We start from the raw sequence: 20,014 nt of genomic DNA, 5'->3' as shown, positions 1-20,014 counted from the left end.
TTAGTAGAGACGGCGGTTTCCCCATGTTGGCCAGGATGGTCTTGATCTCTTGACCTCAAGTGATCCCCCTGCCTCAGCTTCCCAAAGTGTTGGGATTACAGGTATGAGTCACCATGCCCAGCCAAGTCCCTACTTTCAACGTCTTCATTTACATACTTCTTACCTGGATGATTTCAACAAACTGAACTCTCAATCCAGCAGCACCCACTACCTCTTGCATCACCCACTATGTGAGGCCGTTCTTGCATTGCTATAAAATACCTGAGGCTGAGTCATTTGTAAAGAGAAGAAGTTTAATTGACTCACAGTTCTGCTGACTGTACAGGAAGCATTACACTGGCATCTACACGGCTTCTGTGAAAGCCTCAGGGAGCTTTTACTGATAGAGGAAGGCGAAGGGGGACTAAGCATCTTACATGGTGAGAATGAGAGTAAGACCAAGAGTTGGAGAGGAGGTGCCACCCACTTTTAAATGACCACATCTCACAAGAACTCACTCTCACAAGGACAGTACCAAGGAGATGGTGCTAAACCATTCATGAGACCTATACCCCTATGTTCCAGTCACCTCCCGCCAGGCCCCACCTCCAACATTTGACAATTTGACATGAATTTCTCAGGGACGTATATTCAAACTATATTACCCACACAGGCCAAAGTTCTTGGGATCATCCTTGGTTATCCTTCTTCTTTTTTTTTTTTTTTTTTTTTTTTGAGACAGAGCTTCACTCTATCACCCAGGCTGGAGTGCAATGGCACGATCTCGGCTCACTGCAACCTCCACCTTCCAGGTTGAGGTGATTCTCCTGCCTCAGCCTCCCAAGTAGCTGGGATTACAGGCATGCGCTACCACCCCTGGCTAATTTTTGTATTTTCAGTAGAGACGGGGTTCCATCATATTGGTCAGGCTGGTCTTGAACTCCTGACCTCAGGTGATCCACATCCTTGGTTCTTCTTACTCTCCTCTTACTCTCACACCCATACCTAAACCATGAGAAGATCACTATTGACTCTGACTTAAAAATATGCCCAGAATCCCACCTTGTCTCACCCCCTTCAAAGCACTGCTGCTGAGTCACGGATATCTTTTACCTTCATAGCGACAAGACCCATCTAACTAGTTTATTTGCTTCTACTCTTGCCCCCTCTGTAGTCTATTCTCAGCTGAGCAGCCAGAGTGGTCAATTTAGAACATAAATCAGAGGCTGGGCATGGTGGCTCACACCTGTAATCCCAGCACTTTGGGAGTCCAAGGCGGGTGGATCACCTGAGGTCAGGAGTTCAACACGAGCCTGGCCAACACGGTGAAATCTTGTCTCTACAAAAATACAAAAATTAGCCAGGCACAGTGGCGTGTGCCTGTAATCCCAGCTACTTGGGAGGCTGCAGCAGGAGAATCACTCGAACCTGGGAGGCAGAGGTTGCAGTGAGCTGAGATTGCGCCATTGCACTCCAGCCTGGGCAACAAGAGTGAAACTCCGTCTCAAAAAAAAAATAAATAAAAGATAGTGCCCGAACAGAGTGGGCACTCGTTAAATATTTGTTGAATGAATAAATTTCTGAGTGAATAACATTCTGTTTAGTTCCCCAGACTGTATGCTAGTGGCATCCTAGACCAGCACTACCCTTGCGTATTTCTGCATCCTTTTCTTCCTCAGTTCTACCACACTGTGCCCTAGAGTCCAACAGTACTCTTGCAGTGCCCCCAAAACTCTACAACTTGTTCACATCTCTGTATCTTTACATGTACCCCCACCTTGTCATCACTTCCAAGACCTGAACAGTTTGTTCCCCGCTGCTCCAGAAACCCTTTCTAAACTCCGAGCAGTTATGCATTCCCTTCTCTCTGGTTCCATCCTTGAATTATGTCTCCTCTCCTGCATCTATCAAGCTCTGCTGCTATTAGTCCTTCAAGAGCAGAGACCAGGATTCATTTATCTTTTAGCATCAGGAGCTGACACATGGCAAACACCCTACAAATGGGTGAATAAATGGATAGGTGAATAGATGATGGGTGGAGAGGCAAATTAACACTGATCAGTCCCAACATCACCTGCGAGCTCAGAGTGGGGATGGGGGATAATTCTCGGCAATATTGTGCACATGGTATTCATTCCATAAACACTTAGCAATGGTTATAGTAATGATTCTTCTAGTAAAAATGGTATCTATGGTTCCTATCTCTGTAATAAACTCTTAATCTGCAGTTGTTCCTTTGGTATAAAAAGACCAAAGTGTACCATCAAAATAGTGGTATAAGGCTAAGGACTTGAGTTATTTTGTGTTGGTATCCTACTGCTTGATTATGAGAGGTTTTGATGCGGGTAATCTGGTGGGAGGAGGCAAAATGAATGTTATAGCCTCAGCTCAGATGAAAGACAAATCTATTCAGCAATGATGATTGTGTTAGAAGTAGTAATGATAATTGTAATAGTGACGAAAATTAACAATTATATTGTAAAGTTCAGGAACTTATTTAATTACTTACTTACTTGCTTATTTATTTATTTATTCATGTATTTTTGAGACTGAGTCTCGCTCTGTCACCCAGGCTGGAGTGTAGTGGCCTGATCTCGGCTCACTGCAACCTCTGCCTCCCAGGTTCAAACGATTCTCATGCCTCAGCCTCTGAAGTAGCTGGGACTACAGGCATGTGCCACCACACCCAGCTAATTTTTGTATTTTTAGTAGGTCTCGCCATGTTGGCCAGGCTGGTCTCAAACTCTTGGCCTCAGGTGATCCTCCTGCCTGGGCCTTCCAAAGTGCTGGGATTACAGGCATGAGCCACCACACCTGGTCAAAGTTCATAAACTTTAGACTTATAATTTCATTCTTAGAGCTGATCATAAATGTAACTTTATTTTTCTGTAGCTGAATTCAACATGGCTCTGGATCCATCTTATTCATTTAAGAGTTTAATCTTGCATTGCATTGTGACGTAGTCACATCAAGTTAAAAACTTAGTCTTTGGGGGGCAGTCAGTTCAGAGTTAAAACTCTCCCACAGGCCTGTTTCCCTCTGGAGGGTCTTTTCCTCCTTCTCTCTCTGGTGGGCTTGGGTTTCCAAAGGTGTGACGAAACATCCTGGCGGACCCCTCCAGTTCTCACTGGCTCTGGTGACAAATGCTGGTCCAACCAGATCTGGAGGTGGCATCTTCTGTTTTTGCATCAGTGTCAGCTGAAGTCTCACCGCTGGTGTCATTGCTTCCTTTCTCCTGACATTGCCAGGTCCCCCTTTCCTGACTTGGGTTTCACTTGTCCCTCATTGGCATTGCTCAGAGACCACAGTCCTCCCAGCACCTACATCTAACTCAGGTGTAGTCATGAGGAAGAGAGGGTTGTTGGATTGAAGAAATGTTTATAAAAGACCTGAAGGTCATTGCCAATTGCCTGCATCTAGGACTTCATCCACACATCTGTCAATCTGGAAACTTACATTCCGTTTATCTTGGGGTTTTCAAAGAGTCTCAGGTCATCAAACTTACCTGAAGTTGCAAGTTTCATAATTCATGATGACGCATTAAGATTCTTTTGGTTGTAACTGAAAATTCTAACTCAAATTCATTTAGTGAGAAAAAACTAAAAATGAAGGGAAGATGGGAAGGGATGGGAGGGAAAGTAAAGAGAGGAAAGAGAAAATCTTGAGATTACATGATGTAGTTATCAAGACCTTTTTGATGGCAACCAATGAAAATCCAACTAAAGTTGGTTTAGGCAAAACGACAAAATAAAATGAATGAATTAGTTCGTATAACAGAAAAGTCAGAGATAGAGCTTAATTTGAACAGGGCTGGAGCTAGAGACTTGCATGATATTCTGTACATCTTGGTTTTCCCATAGCTGAAGAATCTCTGTGACTTGGATACTCTCAATGGGCAAGGCAGGATCAAATGACAGCTGGAATAAGCCCCAGTGAAACTATAAGGATTTGGAAGTGGGAGTTCTCCAAAGGAAACTTAAACTAAGTAACCAGAATAAAAGTGAACATTTATTAGGCAGGCAAACATTACAGGCATAGGTAGGACATCTGTATCTAAAAGGAAAGCTTCCTTGAAATGCAAATTCGTATCAGAAAGTGTTGGATGACTATATGGACACAGAGTAAGCAGGAAAATATCTCTATGTTTCTGTTTTAGTCCAGTTTATGTTGTGCTAAAGGAATACCTAAGGCTGGGCAATTTATAAAGAAAAGAGGTTTATTTGGCTCATGGTTCTGAAGGCTGTACACAAAGCACTGCACCAACATCTGCATCTGATGAAGGCCTCAAGCTGCTTCTTTCCTTGGTGGAAGGGAAAGTGGAGCTGATGTGTGCAGATATCACATGGCAAGAGAGGAGGCAAGAGAGAGAGGGGAGGGAGATGCCAGGCTTTTTAAAAATAATCAGCTTTCAAGGGAACTAATAAAGTGAGAACTCACTCACCCACCCCCACAGGAAGGGCATTCATCTCTTCATGATGCTCCCACCTCCATGACACAAATATCTTCCACTTGTCCCCACCTCCAACATAGGGGATCAAATTTCAACATGAGGTTTGGAGGGTCAGATATCCAAACTGTAACAGTCTCCAGCCCTCAGTGGAGTGGTTATTGCTGCTGATTGCCCTGGGCTGCTTCTCCTTCTCTGGCACCAGTGATGCTATCCCATCTTTCCCCAAATCTTAGAGCTGCCTGAAGAAAGAGAGTTCTCCCCCATAGGCAATGCAGGGAAAACACTCCTTTTCGGTTCTTCTAGTTCCTTCTCAGTTTTATGCCCAAGCTGACTGGAGCGCTGCAGAAACATCGTGGGAAGCCTGACTGCTCTCTTTAGCGTCATGTGCCTGGTTCCTTGAAGAAGGGAGGGTCACCCACCACCACTGCATTGTCACCCCACTCAGTCAGCACCATTTACTATGGTCCCGATTCAGGGGACCAGCAGGGCTGAGGAAAAGGGTCTCTTCTGTATTTATGGCATGCTCCCTCTCAACCTTCCCATCCAAGTGTGGCCGTGTCTAAATAAAGAGATCTCCAAAGTATAGCTGGGATGTTTTAAATAAGGGAGAAGAGAAAGATGTAAAGTAACCATTTCAACTTCCCATTCTATTGCAGAAGAACCATAAAATGAACCTGAGTTATGCGTCCTCTGAAGCTTGGTTGGGGGAGCCCTAATTCTGACTGATGGGACCTTCCTGTCACTCCATGTCATGGTTTAAGAGCTGTGAAGCTCCTATTCACAGTGCTGGTGGTTTTTACCTTGGGCCTGAGGTCATAAGCCATATCTGCAATCAACAAAACAAAACAACAACCAAAAAAAAAAAGCCACTTCAATTTTCTCAACTCTCCCAAGATTTAAAAAGGAACAAAAAGTTACTGGTGTGTTTGCTGACTGGAGTGATTATGCCGCTCAATCATTTTGATTTACAATTGCATCTTTGTCCCTGTAGAAATAACTCTTTGCAGCTGAACAACGGGAGATGGAAACAGATTAACCTTTCAACTCGTGAATATAAGATGACTTGTAGGGAGCAGGCCTCCATTTGAGGTTAACACAATGTCTCCTGTTTCTGTGAATACACAAAATTGAAGAGCATTCTCTTTTTTTCCCTTTCCTTTTCTTTTCTTTTGATCTGCCATGAAAAGGGAGTTATCAGCAGTGTCTAAGCCTCAGTTTTATTTTTCCCCTTATGCATTTTGCATCACAAAGCATTTGAATCTGTTTGACGTGTTCCAGGAGCTCTGAAGTAACCTTTGGTTGTTGCGTGAAATAGACTACAGAAAAATGAGAGGCAAGAGGCCGTTCTGGAACGTAAAGTTTATGGGCCATATTGCAAATACAAATAGCTTCTTTACTTTCTAGAAATAAATAGGTCTGTGTTTTTCCTTTGCATCTGAAAAGGCCATTACACTAGGCCAATGACACTCAAACCTAGACGGGCATCAGAGTCACCGCTAAAACAGATTGCCACCCCCAGAATTTCTGATTCAGTACATCTGGATTAAGACTTGAGAGGCTGCATTTCTAACAAGTTCCCAGGTGATGCTGATGCTGCTGGTCCAGGGATCACATCACTCAGCTGATCTGAATGTAGATCGAAAACCGTCCTTCCCTCCCAGCTCATGAGCAGAATAGACGTTTTCTCAGGTGCTGATATTCCCATCACTTTATTACTGCCTCCAGGTGACATATGACTTCAGAGGCTGGGCTGGATGGGAAACTCAGCTGGCCTGGGCCATTGGGACTCTTACTGTTCCACTTTAATCTGGCCATCTATTTCTAGTAAGGATTGTGTAAATAAATGAAGACGAATTACATGAGAACAATCAAAGGCTATTTATTCACAGCTGGCTCTAGCAAGAAAGTCAGCCACCATCACTTGTGCTTAGCCACTCAAAGGCAGGCAGAAAAGTAGAAAAACTTTATAGTAAAAACAGGGAAGGCTTCCAGTATGCCCTGCGGTAGGCGGGCTCACTGGAAGTCCAGTGTTCTACGTGATTGGTTAGGGGAGCGTGTTTGGCTTTCTCTGGTTGGTCCATGGTTGGAAGCAGGGATTAAAAATTAAGGAAGTTGTTTATCATTAATCAAGTCCTGGCCATTTGGAGCCAATTGCTGTAGGAGTTTTTGTTTGTCTTCCTGGAATATTACTAGAGATAGAAGTCCGACTTCCTACAAGTCTGACTTAGCAAGCTGGCTTCCTGGGCTGGTTATTGTAGAAAAGGGGTTGGTTCCTGGGCAAGTGGCTTCAGATTGTGGATCAGAGGTCAGTTTTTATATATGATCTGTCATTGTCCGTTTGGACGTTCAGTCTCTCAGGATTCACAGTAGACATTCCCTTTTTGTGTCTTGTTTAAATCTTTGGCACACTCCACATTCGCCACTTTTAATTAAATTAGGGCCTACTCTGTGAAAAGTATTATGTTAAGTAAATGAAGCTTTATAAGCTATAGCTACCAATGTCAGCGAGAAGCACCTTAGCCATTTTGGCATCAAGGAGAAAGGTCAGGGCCGGGTGCGGTGGCTCACGCCTGTAATTTCAACACTTTGGGAAGCTGAGGCTGACAGATCACCTGAGATCAGGAGTTTGAGACCAGCCTGACCAACATGGTGAAACCCCGTCTCTACTAAAAATACAAAAATTAGCTTGGCTTGGTGGTGCATGCCTGTAGTTCCAGTTAACCTCGGCGGCTGAGACAGGAGAATCTCTTGAACCCAGGAGGCAGAGGTTGCAGTGAGCCGAGATCACGCCACTGCATTCCAGCCTGGGTGACAGAGTGAGACTCCGTCTCAAAAAAAGAAAGGTCAGGGCACATGTAATTTAGAATATTCCAGCCCGTTTACTATGGTGGAGAGAGGACATCCAGAGTTCCTGGGAAAGAAACCCAGGTTGGGGAGCCTGGTCCCATCAGAGAGCACAGCTTTGTACCTTTGTGTCAGGAGCTGTCATCTGTTCTGCTCCGCAGAGTTGGGTCCTCAGGTCATGCCCAACAGGCCAGTGACTAGTCCAGTGCCCACAGTCCCTCTGGTCATGACTCCTGATAAGTCCCGTGCTTCTCCAACACAGGTGGATGATCTGAAAACCAAGTTGGGCGCCCAGGAAGTGGAGCTGAAGCAGAAAAATGAAGATGCAGACAAACTGATTCAGGTGGTGGGTGTGGAGACTGATAAAGTGAGCAGAGAGAAAGCCATGGCAGATGAGGAGGAGCAGAAAGTGGCCCTCATCATGCTAGAGGTGAAGCAGAAGCAGAAGGACTGTGAGGAGGACCTGGCAAAGGCAGAGCCAGCACTCACAGCAGCGCAGGCAGCCCTAAACACCCTCAACAAGGTAAGAGGACTGTCTGCCATACCTGCTCATCCTTCAGGGGCTGGTAGACCCAGAGACCACCTTGGCATTCCCAAGAGATGCAAGGCCAGTGTTGGGAGGGTTTAGGGTGGACTCCAGCTGTCGCTGATTTACTCATTAAGCAAGCAAACATTTCTTAGGACTGTGTGTTCGGTTCCATGAGCTACCAATGAAACCCGGAGATGGGAGTCTTAGAACCATCTAGAACGTGAAAAGTCAGCTGCTCCAAACTCCTCACTTCACATATAAGAAAACCAAGGCCCAGGGAGGAGGACAGACTAGGCCAGAGCCATAAACTTAGATATTAGAGCAGAGACTTGAATTTACATCTTCAAAATCCAGTCCCAGAGATCTTCCTTCTCCAGTAACCCAGGACTGTCTTGCCCGTTAGGTTCTGTGGGACACACGAGCCCTTTAAGGTTCTTTTGTTAAATGTTTAAGAAAAGACAATAAAATAAGATGTTAGCCTCAAAATATACTTTTTAATCTATAAAATCAAAATTGGTAAGTATTTAATTAAGTGGCAACCACATAACTGTATGTCAACTAAATTAAACTCATAAATTTACTCTGGAAGGAAGGTGGGGAGGGCATGAGGCTAAGCTACTCTTTTCTTTTCTCATTTTTCATTTTAACTTTTTTTCCCACTTGGATAACCACGGCTGAGAGGCAAAGGTGGAGGGAAAAAAGGGGGCAGTCAGACTCAAGTCATTATGAGTTGGCACCAGAGATGGACAGAAAGCTGCCCCCTTTTCTGTTGAGATGCTCACATATGTTTTTTGGAGATGCTCTACCAGTCACTGGGGACCTCACCCCTACAGATTGCTTTCTCTGCCTTCTCCCGAGAGTCTGGCAATTCCCTTTCTTCCTTCAAACGAAACACATAGGCAAGTTCTAAAATAACCTATGGTGGCTCAGCCATGCAAGTGGCTCACATCTGGTCCACTGGAGATTCCCACACCACCTTTCCCCAAACAAGCTCTAAGAGGCCTCCCATGCCGAATACTCTGCCCATATGTCTCGGGGCTAGCCCGCTATTTGTATGCACTCTAGATTTCTGGGATATAAGTTAGACCCCAGTCCCCTGTGCCAGTCAAACTGCAGGAGAAACATGTTAAGCTCACTGAGTAGTCTTTTTGAAGTCCCTCCTTCCATATTTTCTGCGAAAAGAGGTGGCTGCTCCACATCCTCCCTTGAAGGCACAGTGGGTGGGACACACCAGTAGTCCTCATGAAAGTTGCCTCCTAATCTCTAACTTCCTGACTCTCTTATATCCTCAATTAGAGTAAAGGGTTGAAGAATCAAAAAAGCTCATCTTCTGAAACTTTCTTGAATTCTGCATAGTCCCCTCATACCTCACTTTGGAATGTGGCATCTATTGGCCCAGGGCCTCAACTAGGCACGTTGTAAAATCCTATTACGTATGGTTATAAAAACAATTATATTTAATGTGAGCTGTGAGTGCATTTTTGTATTTTTTATGAGGTGGTATAGGGAAACCCTAAAAGTAAGGCTGTCCAAGTCCAAGTTCTTAACTGAGCCTCTACTGCAATAAAAAACACAAAATTTCTCCAATAGGAATTTGCTATATCATTGGGTAGGCCAGGATCAGAGGTGTTACCTGGCTGTGCCACTGTTTCTGAGCCTGAAGCTTTCCTACAGCCAGACGGGCTTCTCTCTGGCCCCTCACAGCAACACTCTGCTCATCTGTAGGCCTTTGATTACACTGTACCCTCCCTCTTCCTCATTTAGGGCCCCTCTCCTTTCATTCCGTCTAAATCTTACCCAAATTTCAAAATCAACCTTACATTCCAGATCCTTGTCTTCTGTTTCTGATTTCCAGAACACAAAAGATAGAACCACTTTATTTACACACCTTCATGTCTTGTTCACTGATCATTCCTTGCCAAGAAGACAAACGTCTTTCATAAGCTCTTTTGACACAGGCTTTATATTTCCTAAGATGACCATAGTTCAAATACTGGCTGCACTGCTTACTAACTTCATGACTCTGGGAATAATTTTTTTTTTTTTTTTTTGGAGACAGAGTCTCGCTCTGTTGCCCAGGTTGGAGTGCAGTGACACGATCTCAGCTCACTACAAGCTCCACCTCCCTGGTTCACGCCATTCTCCTGCCTCAGGCTCCAGAGTAGCTGGGACTACAGGCGCCCGCCACAACGCCTGGCTAATTTTTTGTATTTTTAGTAGAGACGGGTTTTCACCGTGTTAGCCAGGATGGTCTCGATCTCCTGACCTCATTGTGATCTGTCCACCTCGGGCTCCCAAAGTGCTGGGATTACAGGCGTGAGCCACCGCGCCCGGCCAACGCTGGGAATAATTTTATCTTCTCAGAGCTTCCATTTTCTCATCTGTGAAACAGAAGTAATGGTAATACCGTCCCCATTACATTGTTTCAAGGATTAAATGAGATTAGCGTGTGAAAAGTAGCTAACAGATGATAGCCACTCAGTAAATATGTGTTGTTGGTGGTGGTGATGGTGGTGATATTGTCATAACCAGAGTTATCACTTCTGTTTCCACAAAACTGCGAACAAAATGAACATTGATAAATACTGTTTGGTTAATTTGATTAACTGATAGATTGAAATAAATAATAGGTATGTAACTTGAGAAGTGATGGAATAGAATACTGAAAATCACACTGGATTTGAAGTCTAGACAACAGAAGTAAAATTCATTTTTAATAAGTACCTACTATGTGCCGAGTAATATGATAGATGCTGTCTTCGAACTAGTGTATAGCTTGGTACAAGTCACTGAAGTCGTTGATTCCTCAGTTTCTTTTCCCTATAATTAGAGAGGGACAAACAGGAATTAACAGGTTCTTCATGTCACTTTACACTCCCATCCAATCTACAAACTACTTTCAAGGTTTGTCCAAAATTCAAATGCTTTGGATTTTTTTTATATGCTGCTAACACTTGGGTCCAAGCCACCATCATCTCTGCCTTCAACTATGGCAATAGCCTCTAAGTTGCTCTCTCTGCTCCCACCCATACTCCAACACGGTCTTTGCCCGTTACGGCAGTCTGAGTAATCTTTTTGTAAAAACAGGTGTTTGACCATGTCATCTCTGCGTTCAGAATCTTCCATGGTTTCCCATCACATTCAGAATAAAACCCAAAGATGTCACCATAGCCTAAAAGGCCCTCCATTATTTTGCCTGTGCCACCTGTCCCGCATCAGTTACCACTCTTCCTTTTGCCATTCTACTCCACCCACGCCAGCCTTCTTGCTGGTCTTAAACGCTGCAAGCACAGTCCCACCCCAGGACCTTTGAACTAGTGCTTGCCTCTGCATGGAAGGTTCATCTTCCAAGTATCTCCATGGTTCCCTGCTGTTCTTTCTGGTGTTGGCCCAAAGTCACTTCATCAGGAAGCAAATAATAAAAGCATTCATTAATTTCAGAAAAAAATTAAGATATGCAAGAAAGAAAATTAATCCAAAGTGAACAATAGTTATATTCATGGGCATACTGAATGTTAATTTCACTAAAAGTTTGATATAACCATAATGGGGAGAGGGAAAGGAAGTCAGTAACGATAACTATGAATACTCAACATTCTACAGTAGCAAGTCCCTTGATAATGTCTTAAATGAAAAAGCAGCAGCATAAGCATGTTCTTTATCAATAAGGAGTAAAATCTAGAAAGTAATGGTGGGTGGCCGGGTACGGTGGCTCACGCCTGTAATCCCAGCACTTTGGGAAGCTGAAGTGGGCAGATCATGAGGTCAGGAGATTGAGACCATCTTGGCTAACACGGTGAAACCCCATCTCTACTCAAAATACAAAAAATTAGCCAGGCATGGTGGCGGGCGCCTGTAGTCCCAGCTACTTGGGAGGCTGAGGCAGGAGAATGGTGTCAACCCGGGGGGCAGAGCTTGCAGTGAGCTGAGATCACCCCTCTGCACTCCAGCCTGGGCGACAGAGCGAGACTCCATCTCAAAAAAAAAAGAAAGTAATGGTGGAGGAAATTGAAAGTGGTGACTTCTGGAGAGACAGAACTGGCATGAAATGGGCATGTGTTTTGTTCCCAGCCTTGTAGCGGTATTACAGCTTGCAAACTACGTGCATGTGTTATATTAGCAGAAATAAAAATTAAAAAATTTCAGTGACTTGAGATCACAGAAGAAGGCATAGCCAACTGCCCAGCCTGGTAGGAAATAGGGAAGAGAAACCCCATGAAGCAGAGAGGATAAAGATGAGTATTTTACTAGATGGAGAAGGTGGTAGAAAAGAACATCCCAGGAAGGAACAACCTTTGCAAAGACCCAGATGAATGAAAGGTGTGGTATATCTGAGCTGTGGGTAGAGAAGTGGGTGCCTTAGAAGGTGATGTGGCAGGGGAGGCTCTAAAGGTGAGTTGAACAAGACACTTAACAGTCCATCCATCACTAAGAAGTTTAACTGTAGACCAGTTCACAATCTACAGGTGGCAATTCATGACTGGGTTGCAACAGCGCTTTTTTAATGAAATAGAATGGTCCACAGTACACCACCTGTAGTAAGGACAAATATTGCTTCATGAACCCAAGGACTCCTGGACTATCCTTAAACCCTTCTGCACTCACAGGACTCTGGTATTTAAGGGCCATTTCTCTGTTTTCTCATTATTTGCAAAGTTAACAATAAATCTTTAGCTAATACATAAAGAAGACCTATAAATCAGAGGTGGGTAGTAACTCTCTGCACACTTTAAGTCTCTATTTTGGCAGTTTTATTTTGTTTTTATAGCTGAACTAAAATAAATCCAGTATAACTTTTTCTGCCTTCATTTAGGAATGGTTTATCTTGCAATTTCATGGTCTTCCTCCCACCCCCTCAAAGTTACTTGGAATGTTCTATTTACTTCCCATGCATTTTTTTTTACAGTGAACTTATTTCTTCTTATACAAATAATAGGTAACAGCATTTTTGTTGTTGAAAATGACTCAAATAGTATAAAATATATAGGGTCAACATAAAGTCACCCTTACTTTCCACTTCAGCCCCTGACCTCTCCTAATGATAGCTCCTATAATAATTTGGGGTGTGTCTATTTCAGCAGGTTTTCTACACATTTATATTTGTATTAATGTACATATAAAACAAATCTCAAATACAAGTGGGCATTACCAAATTACTTTCCCTCCTGTTTATTGTATGTATTTAAGGTATGATGCTTTTGTTATGTATATACATAGTAAAATGATTGCCACAGTCGAGCAAATTAACATATTCATTACCTCACATAGTTATGTTTATGTATGTACGGTAAGAGCACCTAAAATCTGCTTTCTTAGCAAATTTCCCATATACAATAATATATGTTGGTGAAAGTGTGAAGAAATGGGAATGCTTGTGCACTGTTGGTGAGGATGCAGATTGGTACAGCTGCTATGGAAAACAGTGCACAGAGGCTTCTCAAAACTTTAAAAATAGAAACAGCATATGACCCAGCAATCCCTCCTTTGGGTATATACCCAAGGGAAATGAAATCAACACCTCATAGAGATGTCTGCACTCCTTTATTCATTGCAGCCTCATTCCCAAAAGCCACAATATGGAGAAAACATAAATGTCCATCGACATTATACAAGACATCCTGCATTTGCAACAACACTGATGAGCCTAGAAGACATTATACTAAGTGAAATGCATCAGACATAAACAGAAATACACTGTATGGTCTCACATATGGAATCTCACTTTCCCTCTTGATACAAGATTTTATTTCATGTCAGTACATGTATTGAAACCCCATTTGTTTAATGCTTCATAGTACTCTGTCTTCTAATAGTACTGCATTCTGTTTAATTATTCTTCTAGTTTTGAGCATTTAGTTTATTTTTTCCAATACAATTTTCCTTGTACATATATCTTTATTGTTTGTGTGTAAGAATTTCTCTGGGCAAACAAGAAGTACAGTTGCTTGACAGAACAACATGGTCGGCTAAATAATGCCTCTCCCCCAAAGAGTTCCACATCCCAATCTCTGAAGCATGTGAATCTTGCCTCATATAACAAAAGTGACTTTGCAGATATCATTAAGTTAAGGATCTTGAGACAGGGGTATTATCTGGGATTATCCAGGTGGGCCCTAAGTAATCACAAGGGTTCAGAGAAGAGAGAGAAAAAAGGTCGGAATAAGGAAGTGACGTGATGACAGACACAGAGGGAAAAAAATATTGTGTGATATGGGGCCATGAGCCAAGGAATCAGACAACCTCTGGAAGCTGAAAAAGGTATGCAATGGATTTTCCACAAAAGCTTCCAGAAGGAATCAGCCCTCCCAACCGCTTGATTTTAGGACGTGTGACCTCCAGGATGGCAAGATAGTACATTCATGTTGTTTTGAGTCAGGAAGTTTGCTGTAACTTGTTATGGAAACAATAGAAACCTCTTAAAATAATATGCTCTTTTTTAAAAATACATTCTGCCAAATTTCTATCCAAAATAGCTGTTCTTGCAGTTCTGAACACTGCTTCTCCCACATCCTGGCCAACCTTAGATATTTTTAGTCACTTCAGTTTTACTCAATGAAATGACTTTTCAAATTCTCACTTTTATTTTAACTTTAAGTGGTTTCATTCTAATGAAACCAGGTGTTGATCAAAGAAAATGATCAAGGCAAGTCTCAGTCATTTTAGGAGGTGGACATGCCCAGGAAAGAACATAGAGCCACGAGAAAAATGTGGTCCATGCTTTTTCCAAAGAGGCTCTGGGAACCTCAGTGTTTAAAAGGAAAGGAGCAGGTATTGAGGAAAGAGAAAAAACACTTTTTAAAGGATGTGGGTAAGTTAAGAGGCAAATGGTTGCATCATTTTGAGTCTTTATTCAGCTGTTCACAAGTGAGAGGAGGGTAGGGGAATAGTCACTTATGCGTCCATCTAGCCCAGTGAATCTGCATTTTTACGTAAGATAACATAAACATAGGGCAGAGGAAGCAATCAGACATGTATTTGTCTCAGGTGAACAAAAGGATGATTTTCAGTTCTGTCCTTTGTCCCGTGCCTGTGAAGACAAGCTGTCAATTTACATCGTCAGGGTGAAATTCAACAGAACTGTTTTAGGATAAAATCTTGGGGTCCACAAGGAATTTCCTTTTGGGCAAATTGTGAGGGAAGTATGTAGCTTTTTTATCTTTGCAGCTATTTTATTTAGGAACCAAATGAGAGGCAGGTTTGTGTGACCCAGTTCACAGCTCAACTTTTCCCTTTGGCTTAGTGAGTTCGGGGTCCTGAGATTTGTTTTCCTTTCACATGGGCATCTTTTTAAATCTTTAGATTTCTTTTTCTGTTCATTACCTATTCAGATCCTATGCCCATTTTCTCACAAGGTAGTTTTCCTTCTTTTTATTTCCTTCCTTTCTTTTCATACAGTTTCTCATTATAAACTTTTGCTATGAGTCCCTTGGTATATATATGTTGTAATCTTATTGCCAGTTTGTTATTTGTCCTCTAACTTAATATTAACAAGTAATAAAAAAGGATTTTATAATCTAATAATTTGGGGAATTCTAGGAGAAGTCAGGGTCTTCATTATAAGCTTAATACTAAAAGTGATAGATATAGCACATGAAAATAAAACCTCAGATTAATCTAACTTATTAATGGTGGTGTAAGATATCAACATGAAATACTAGTAAGTTGACTTTAGCAATTTATTGAAACAACATGCCACCAACTGGTAAAGTTTTTAATTTAGTATATAATGCTATTTATGTATGCATACCCAAGCATACATTAAAAAGAAAAGCTTTGTAATCACTGTGTAGTCAGGGTTCTCTAGAGGGATAGAACTAATAGGATAGATGGACATATGAAATGGAGTTTATTAAGGAGTATTGACTCCTACCATCACAAGATGAAGCTCCACAATAAGCTATCTGCAAGCTGAGGATCAAGGAAGCCAGTCCGTGTCCCAACACCTCAAAAGTAGGGAAGCTGACAGTGCAGCCTTCAGTCTGTGGCCAAAGGCCTGAGAGCCCCTGGAAAACAACTGGTGTAAATCCAAGAGTCCAAAAGCTGAAGAACTTGGAGTCTGATGTTAGAGGGCAGAAAGCATCCAGCACAGGACAAAGGTGAAGACCAGTAGACTCAGCAAAAGTGGCTTTTCCCACCTTCTCCTGCCTGCTTTTTTCTAGCTATTCTAGCGGTGCTGGCAGCTGATTAGATGATGCCTACCCAGATTGAGGCTGGGTCTGCCTCTCCCAGTCCACTGACTCAAGTGTTAATCTCTTGGCAGCACCCTCACAGACACACCCAGGAACAATACTTTGCATCCTTCAATCCAATCAAGTTGACACTTCATGTTAATCATCACAGTCACCCTGAGAAATGTCAAAATGATATTTAACACAATTCAACATCTATTCCTTGTTAAAACTCTCAGTCAAGTAGGAATAAAGTAATATTTGAATACTTCGCTAGTAGATGGAAATCAACCTCAATCCAGGAGCAAAACCTTCCATCTAATGATAGAACCCAATAGGTACTGCCATTAACATAGAGAAAGTGCGATGACAACCCCCTTCAATACTATAATTTAAAAATGTGTCCTAGATTTCTAGACAATGAAATAATGAATTAAAAAATCTTAATCATATAAATGTTGTGAAATATCAAACATAATATTATTCATGGATGGTATAAAAAATAAAACAAATGAAAGGGAAAGTTAAGGACTCATTGCAAAATAAATTTTAAAATACAATAGCTTTCCTAATATCCACAATAGCCAGTTAGAAAATGTATCTTCAAAATAACAACCAAAACATACGGCACAAATAAGTGTAAAGAAATTTGTTGAAACTGTGAAGAAAACTACATATCCTTATTGAAGGATATTTTAAAAGATGTGAATAAACAGATGTACTTTGTGTACTGGGAGATCCAATTTTATAAGGACGCTCTTTCTCCAATTTACTTAAAAGTAAAATACTACTCTAACTAAACTCCAATTTGATTTTTGGCATATTTGTCTCTACTGTTATTAAAAGTTCTTATTTAACCATTATTAAAGATCCAATAACCTATGTGTTCAACAATATAAAGTTAGCCAAATAAATTATGTATATCCAGATGGAAGAAAAGTGTGCATTGGTTATTTTAAATCATATGTCCAAAAGTAATTGATAAGAAAAACTTTAAGATTTTATTTTCAGTAAAAAAGTAGGTTCGAAATTAGTATAGTGATTGATATGTATATTTGTATACATACATGTATGTGTGTGTGTGTGTGTATATATACAGAGAGAGAGAGAGAGAGAGAATAATAGAGACACATAAAAAAGAAAGCTACTGAATGAATCACACCAGGATGTAATATTTTATCTCTGATTAATAAAATTATGAATCTTGTTTTTATCTTTATCTTTGCTTAATATTCCACAATAAGTATATACTCTTAATAAATGGACAAAACTGTATTATCTTGTATAACAGTTAAGAATAATAAAGAAATGAAACTGTAAAAGAACCAGAAAACTTCTCATAAGTTTTCAGATCAGTTTGTATGTGTGTGAAATGTCTTTCTAAGTGCAGAAACAAAGAACCGTATTTAGAAAAGGACTGTTAAATGTGACTTCATAAAAGCTTTAAATTTCTGTAGATCACAAAATACCATAAACAAACTTTTTTGCATTAAATAGAAGTGTAATAATTTATTATAATCTTGAAGGGAAAAGTCCAGATTGTATTTTCGATAATTTTAACATTAATATATTATTACAACGTGAATAAATTTTTTTTGGAATTTTGTTTTAGTCATTTCCTTTGAAGTCACATCATGGTAACATTTTTTTTTTTTTTTTTTTTTTTTTGAGACAGAGTCTTGCTCTGTCTCCCAGGCTGGAGTGCAGTGGTACAATCTCGGCTCACTGCAACTTCCACCTCCTGAATTCAAGTGATTCTCCTGCCTCAGCCTTCAGAGTAGCTGGGATTACAGGTGCACACCACCATGCCCGACTAATTTTTTGTATTTTTAGTAGCGACGGGGTTTCACCATGCTGGCCAGGCTGGTGTCGAACTCCTGACTTTGTGATTCACCTGCCTCGGCCTCCCAAAGTGCTCAGATTACAGGCGTCAGCCACTGTGCCCGGACAGTAACATCTTTTTTAATTACTTAACTTTTATTTTAAGTTCAGGGTACATGTGCAAGTTTCTGATAGAGAAAAACTTGTGTCATGAAGGTTTGTTGTACAGATTATTTCATCACCCAAGTACTAAGCCTAGGACCCAACACTGGCACGAGATTGTATTTCATTGTGGTTTTGATTTGCATTTCTCTAATGATTAGCTATGTTGAGCTTTCTTTCATATGTTTGTTGTCCACATGCATGTCTTCTTTTGAGAAGTGTCTGTTCATGTCCTTTGTCCACTTTTTAATGAGGTTGTTTTTTCTTGTAAATTTAAGTTCCTTATAGTTGCTGGATATTAGACTTTTGTCAGATCCAAGCTTGCAAAAATTTTCTCCTATTCTGTAGGTTCTCTGTTCACCCTGCTGATAGTTTTCTTTGCTGTGTAGAAGCTCTTTAGTTTAATTAGATCTCATTTGTCAATTTTTGCTTTGGTTGCGATTGCTTTTGGTATATTTGGCATGAAATCCTTGCTCATTCCTATGTCCAGAATGGTATTGCCTAGGTTGTCTTCTTGGGTTTTTATAATTTTGGGTTTTACATTTAAGTCTTTAATCCATCTTGAGTTAATTTTTGTATATGTTGTAAGGAAGGGGTCCAGTCTAAATCTTCTGCATATGGCTAGCCAGTTATTTCAGCACTATTTATTGAATAGAGAGTCCTTTCCCCATTACTTGTTTTTGTCAGGTTTGTTGAAGATCAAATGGTTGTGGATGTGTGGCCTTATATTTCTGGGTTCTCCATTTTGTTCCAATTGATCTGGTCTATGTGTCTGTTTTTGTACCAGTGCTATAAACAAAATTTTAAAAGAGATTTGCAACACATATGCAAAAAGAGTAAATATTCTCTATGTATGAAAAGCTCTCATGAGTTGTACTGGGAATCTCCCATTTGTTCTGCTCCCCTCCTCTTATTGCCCCCAACCCAGTTACACTTTGCCCTTCCCAACTCTGTTCTTTCCTTAACCTGGGAGACTGGATTTGCATGAATTGTTTCAATGGACTGCCTTTGCCCTCTAGCTTTTTGTGACCTTTGGCCATGCTAAGTACCAGAAGATCATAGGAAGGTGAAAGAGAGTGAGATCCTGGTAGTCATTTCTTCAGCCTCCATCTGCCCTCCATTAACAGTTACAGATCCTGTAGCCCTCCTTCTCCAGAGGGCTCGCTCTCTCTCTCTCCAGGTTCTGCTAACCCCTCCTCTCCCTTGTCTCCTCAAGCCCAGAGTGGAAATGGAACCACCCCAGCTCCACTCACCCTAACATTACTAGCCCAGAGTAATGTACTATCTCGTAGGTCTCTTCAATCTACACTTTCATAAATAGTTCCTTTAGTTAACTTTCCTTAAAAGAGCTGGTGTGTTGTATCATCATTTTTCCTGCAGAAACCGTAACAATTACAGTAATCAAAAGAAAAATAGCCCAGTAGAAATGTAGGCAAAGGACAAGAACAAACAACTCACAAAATAAAAACTCCAAATAGTTTATCAACATGGAAAAAAGTTTAGCATCACTAGTAAATACACATATGTATGCATAATATGCATATGTTAATTAAACCAATGTTGTGATCTTATTTTTAATCTATTTTTTATTTAAATAATATTTGCCAGTGCTGAAAGGATGGGAGTGTATATATGTGCTCTCAAATACTGATGATTGGGATTGAAATTTCTGAGAAATAATAATTATTGTTACTAATAATTTAATAAATTGAATAATTATTGAATAAATCAAATAATTATTAATGATAATTTGTACAAAGGATACTAAAAATTTTTTACCCTTTGACCCAGCAAATCCGCTTCCGAGAAGATTGTCATAAGTAACTAAAATGTTCACAAAGATTTATACAGAATAATGTTCAGCAAAGCATTATCTGTGAGGTAAACTCTGGGAAATGACTTACGTTTTCCAAATTAGATAAATTGTAGATAAAGTGTGGATTGTCCATATACAGACTTTCAAAAAATCCTGCTCTAGAAGAACTAGTGACCTTCTCTCACACCTCTTTTTAAAACTACTCCTAAGTTCTGCCTACACTAGCTCCAAAATATATCCCAAAT

At 40.9% G+C, this 20,014-nt stretch overlaps 1 protein-coding gene across 1 annotated transcript in view; it reads left to right on the top strand.

Moving 5' to 3' along the window:
• The window catches only part of DNAH9 (dynein axonemal heavy chain 9), a 386,382-nt gene that overhangs the window by 250,032 nt on the left and 116,336 nt on the right, over positions 1–20,014 (top strand). Inside the window, exon 49 of the mRNA XM_033184520.1 lies at positions 7,536–7,796. Coding sequence (XP_033040411.1) covers positions 7,536–7,796 — 261 coding nt within the window. The remainder of the gene's footprint in view (positions 1–7,535; positions 7,797–20,014) is intronic.

This window comes from Trachypithecus francoisi, unplaced genomic scaffold (genome assembly GCF_009764315.1).
Source record: "Trachypithecus francoisi isolate TF-2019V2 unplaced genomic scaffold, Tfra_2.0 Lachesis_group20, whole genome shotgun sequence".
Classification (NCBI taxonomy): domain Eukaryota; kingdom Metazoa; phylum Chordata; class Mammalia; order Primates; family Cercopithecidae; genus Trachypithecus; species Trachypithecus francoisi.
The sequence above is the reverse complement of the archived record's forward strand: the minus strand, read 5'-3'. Positions and strand labels throughout refer to the sequence as shown.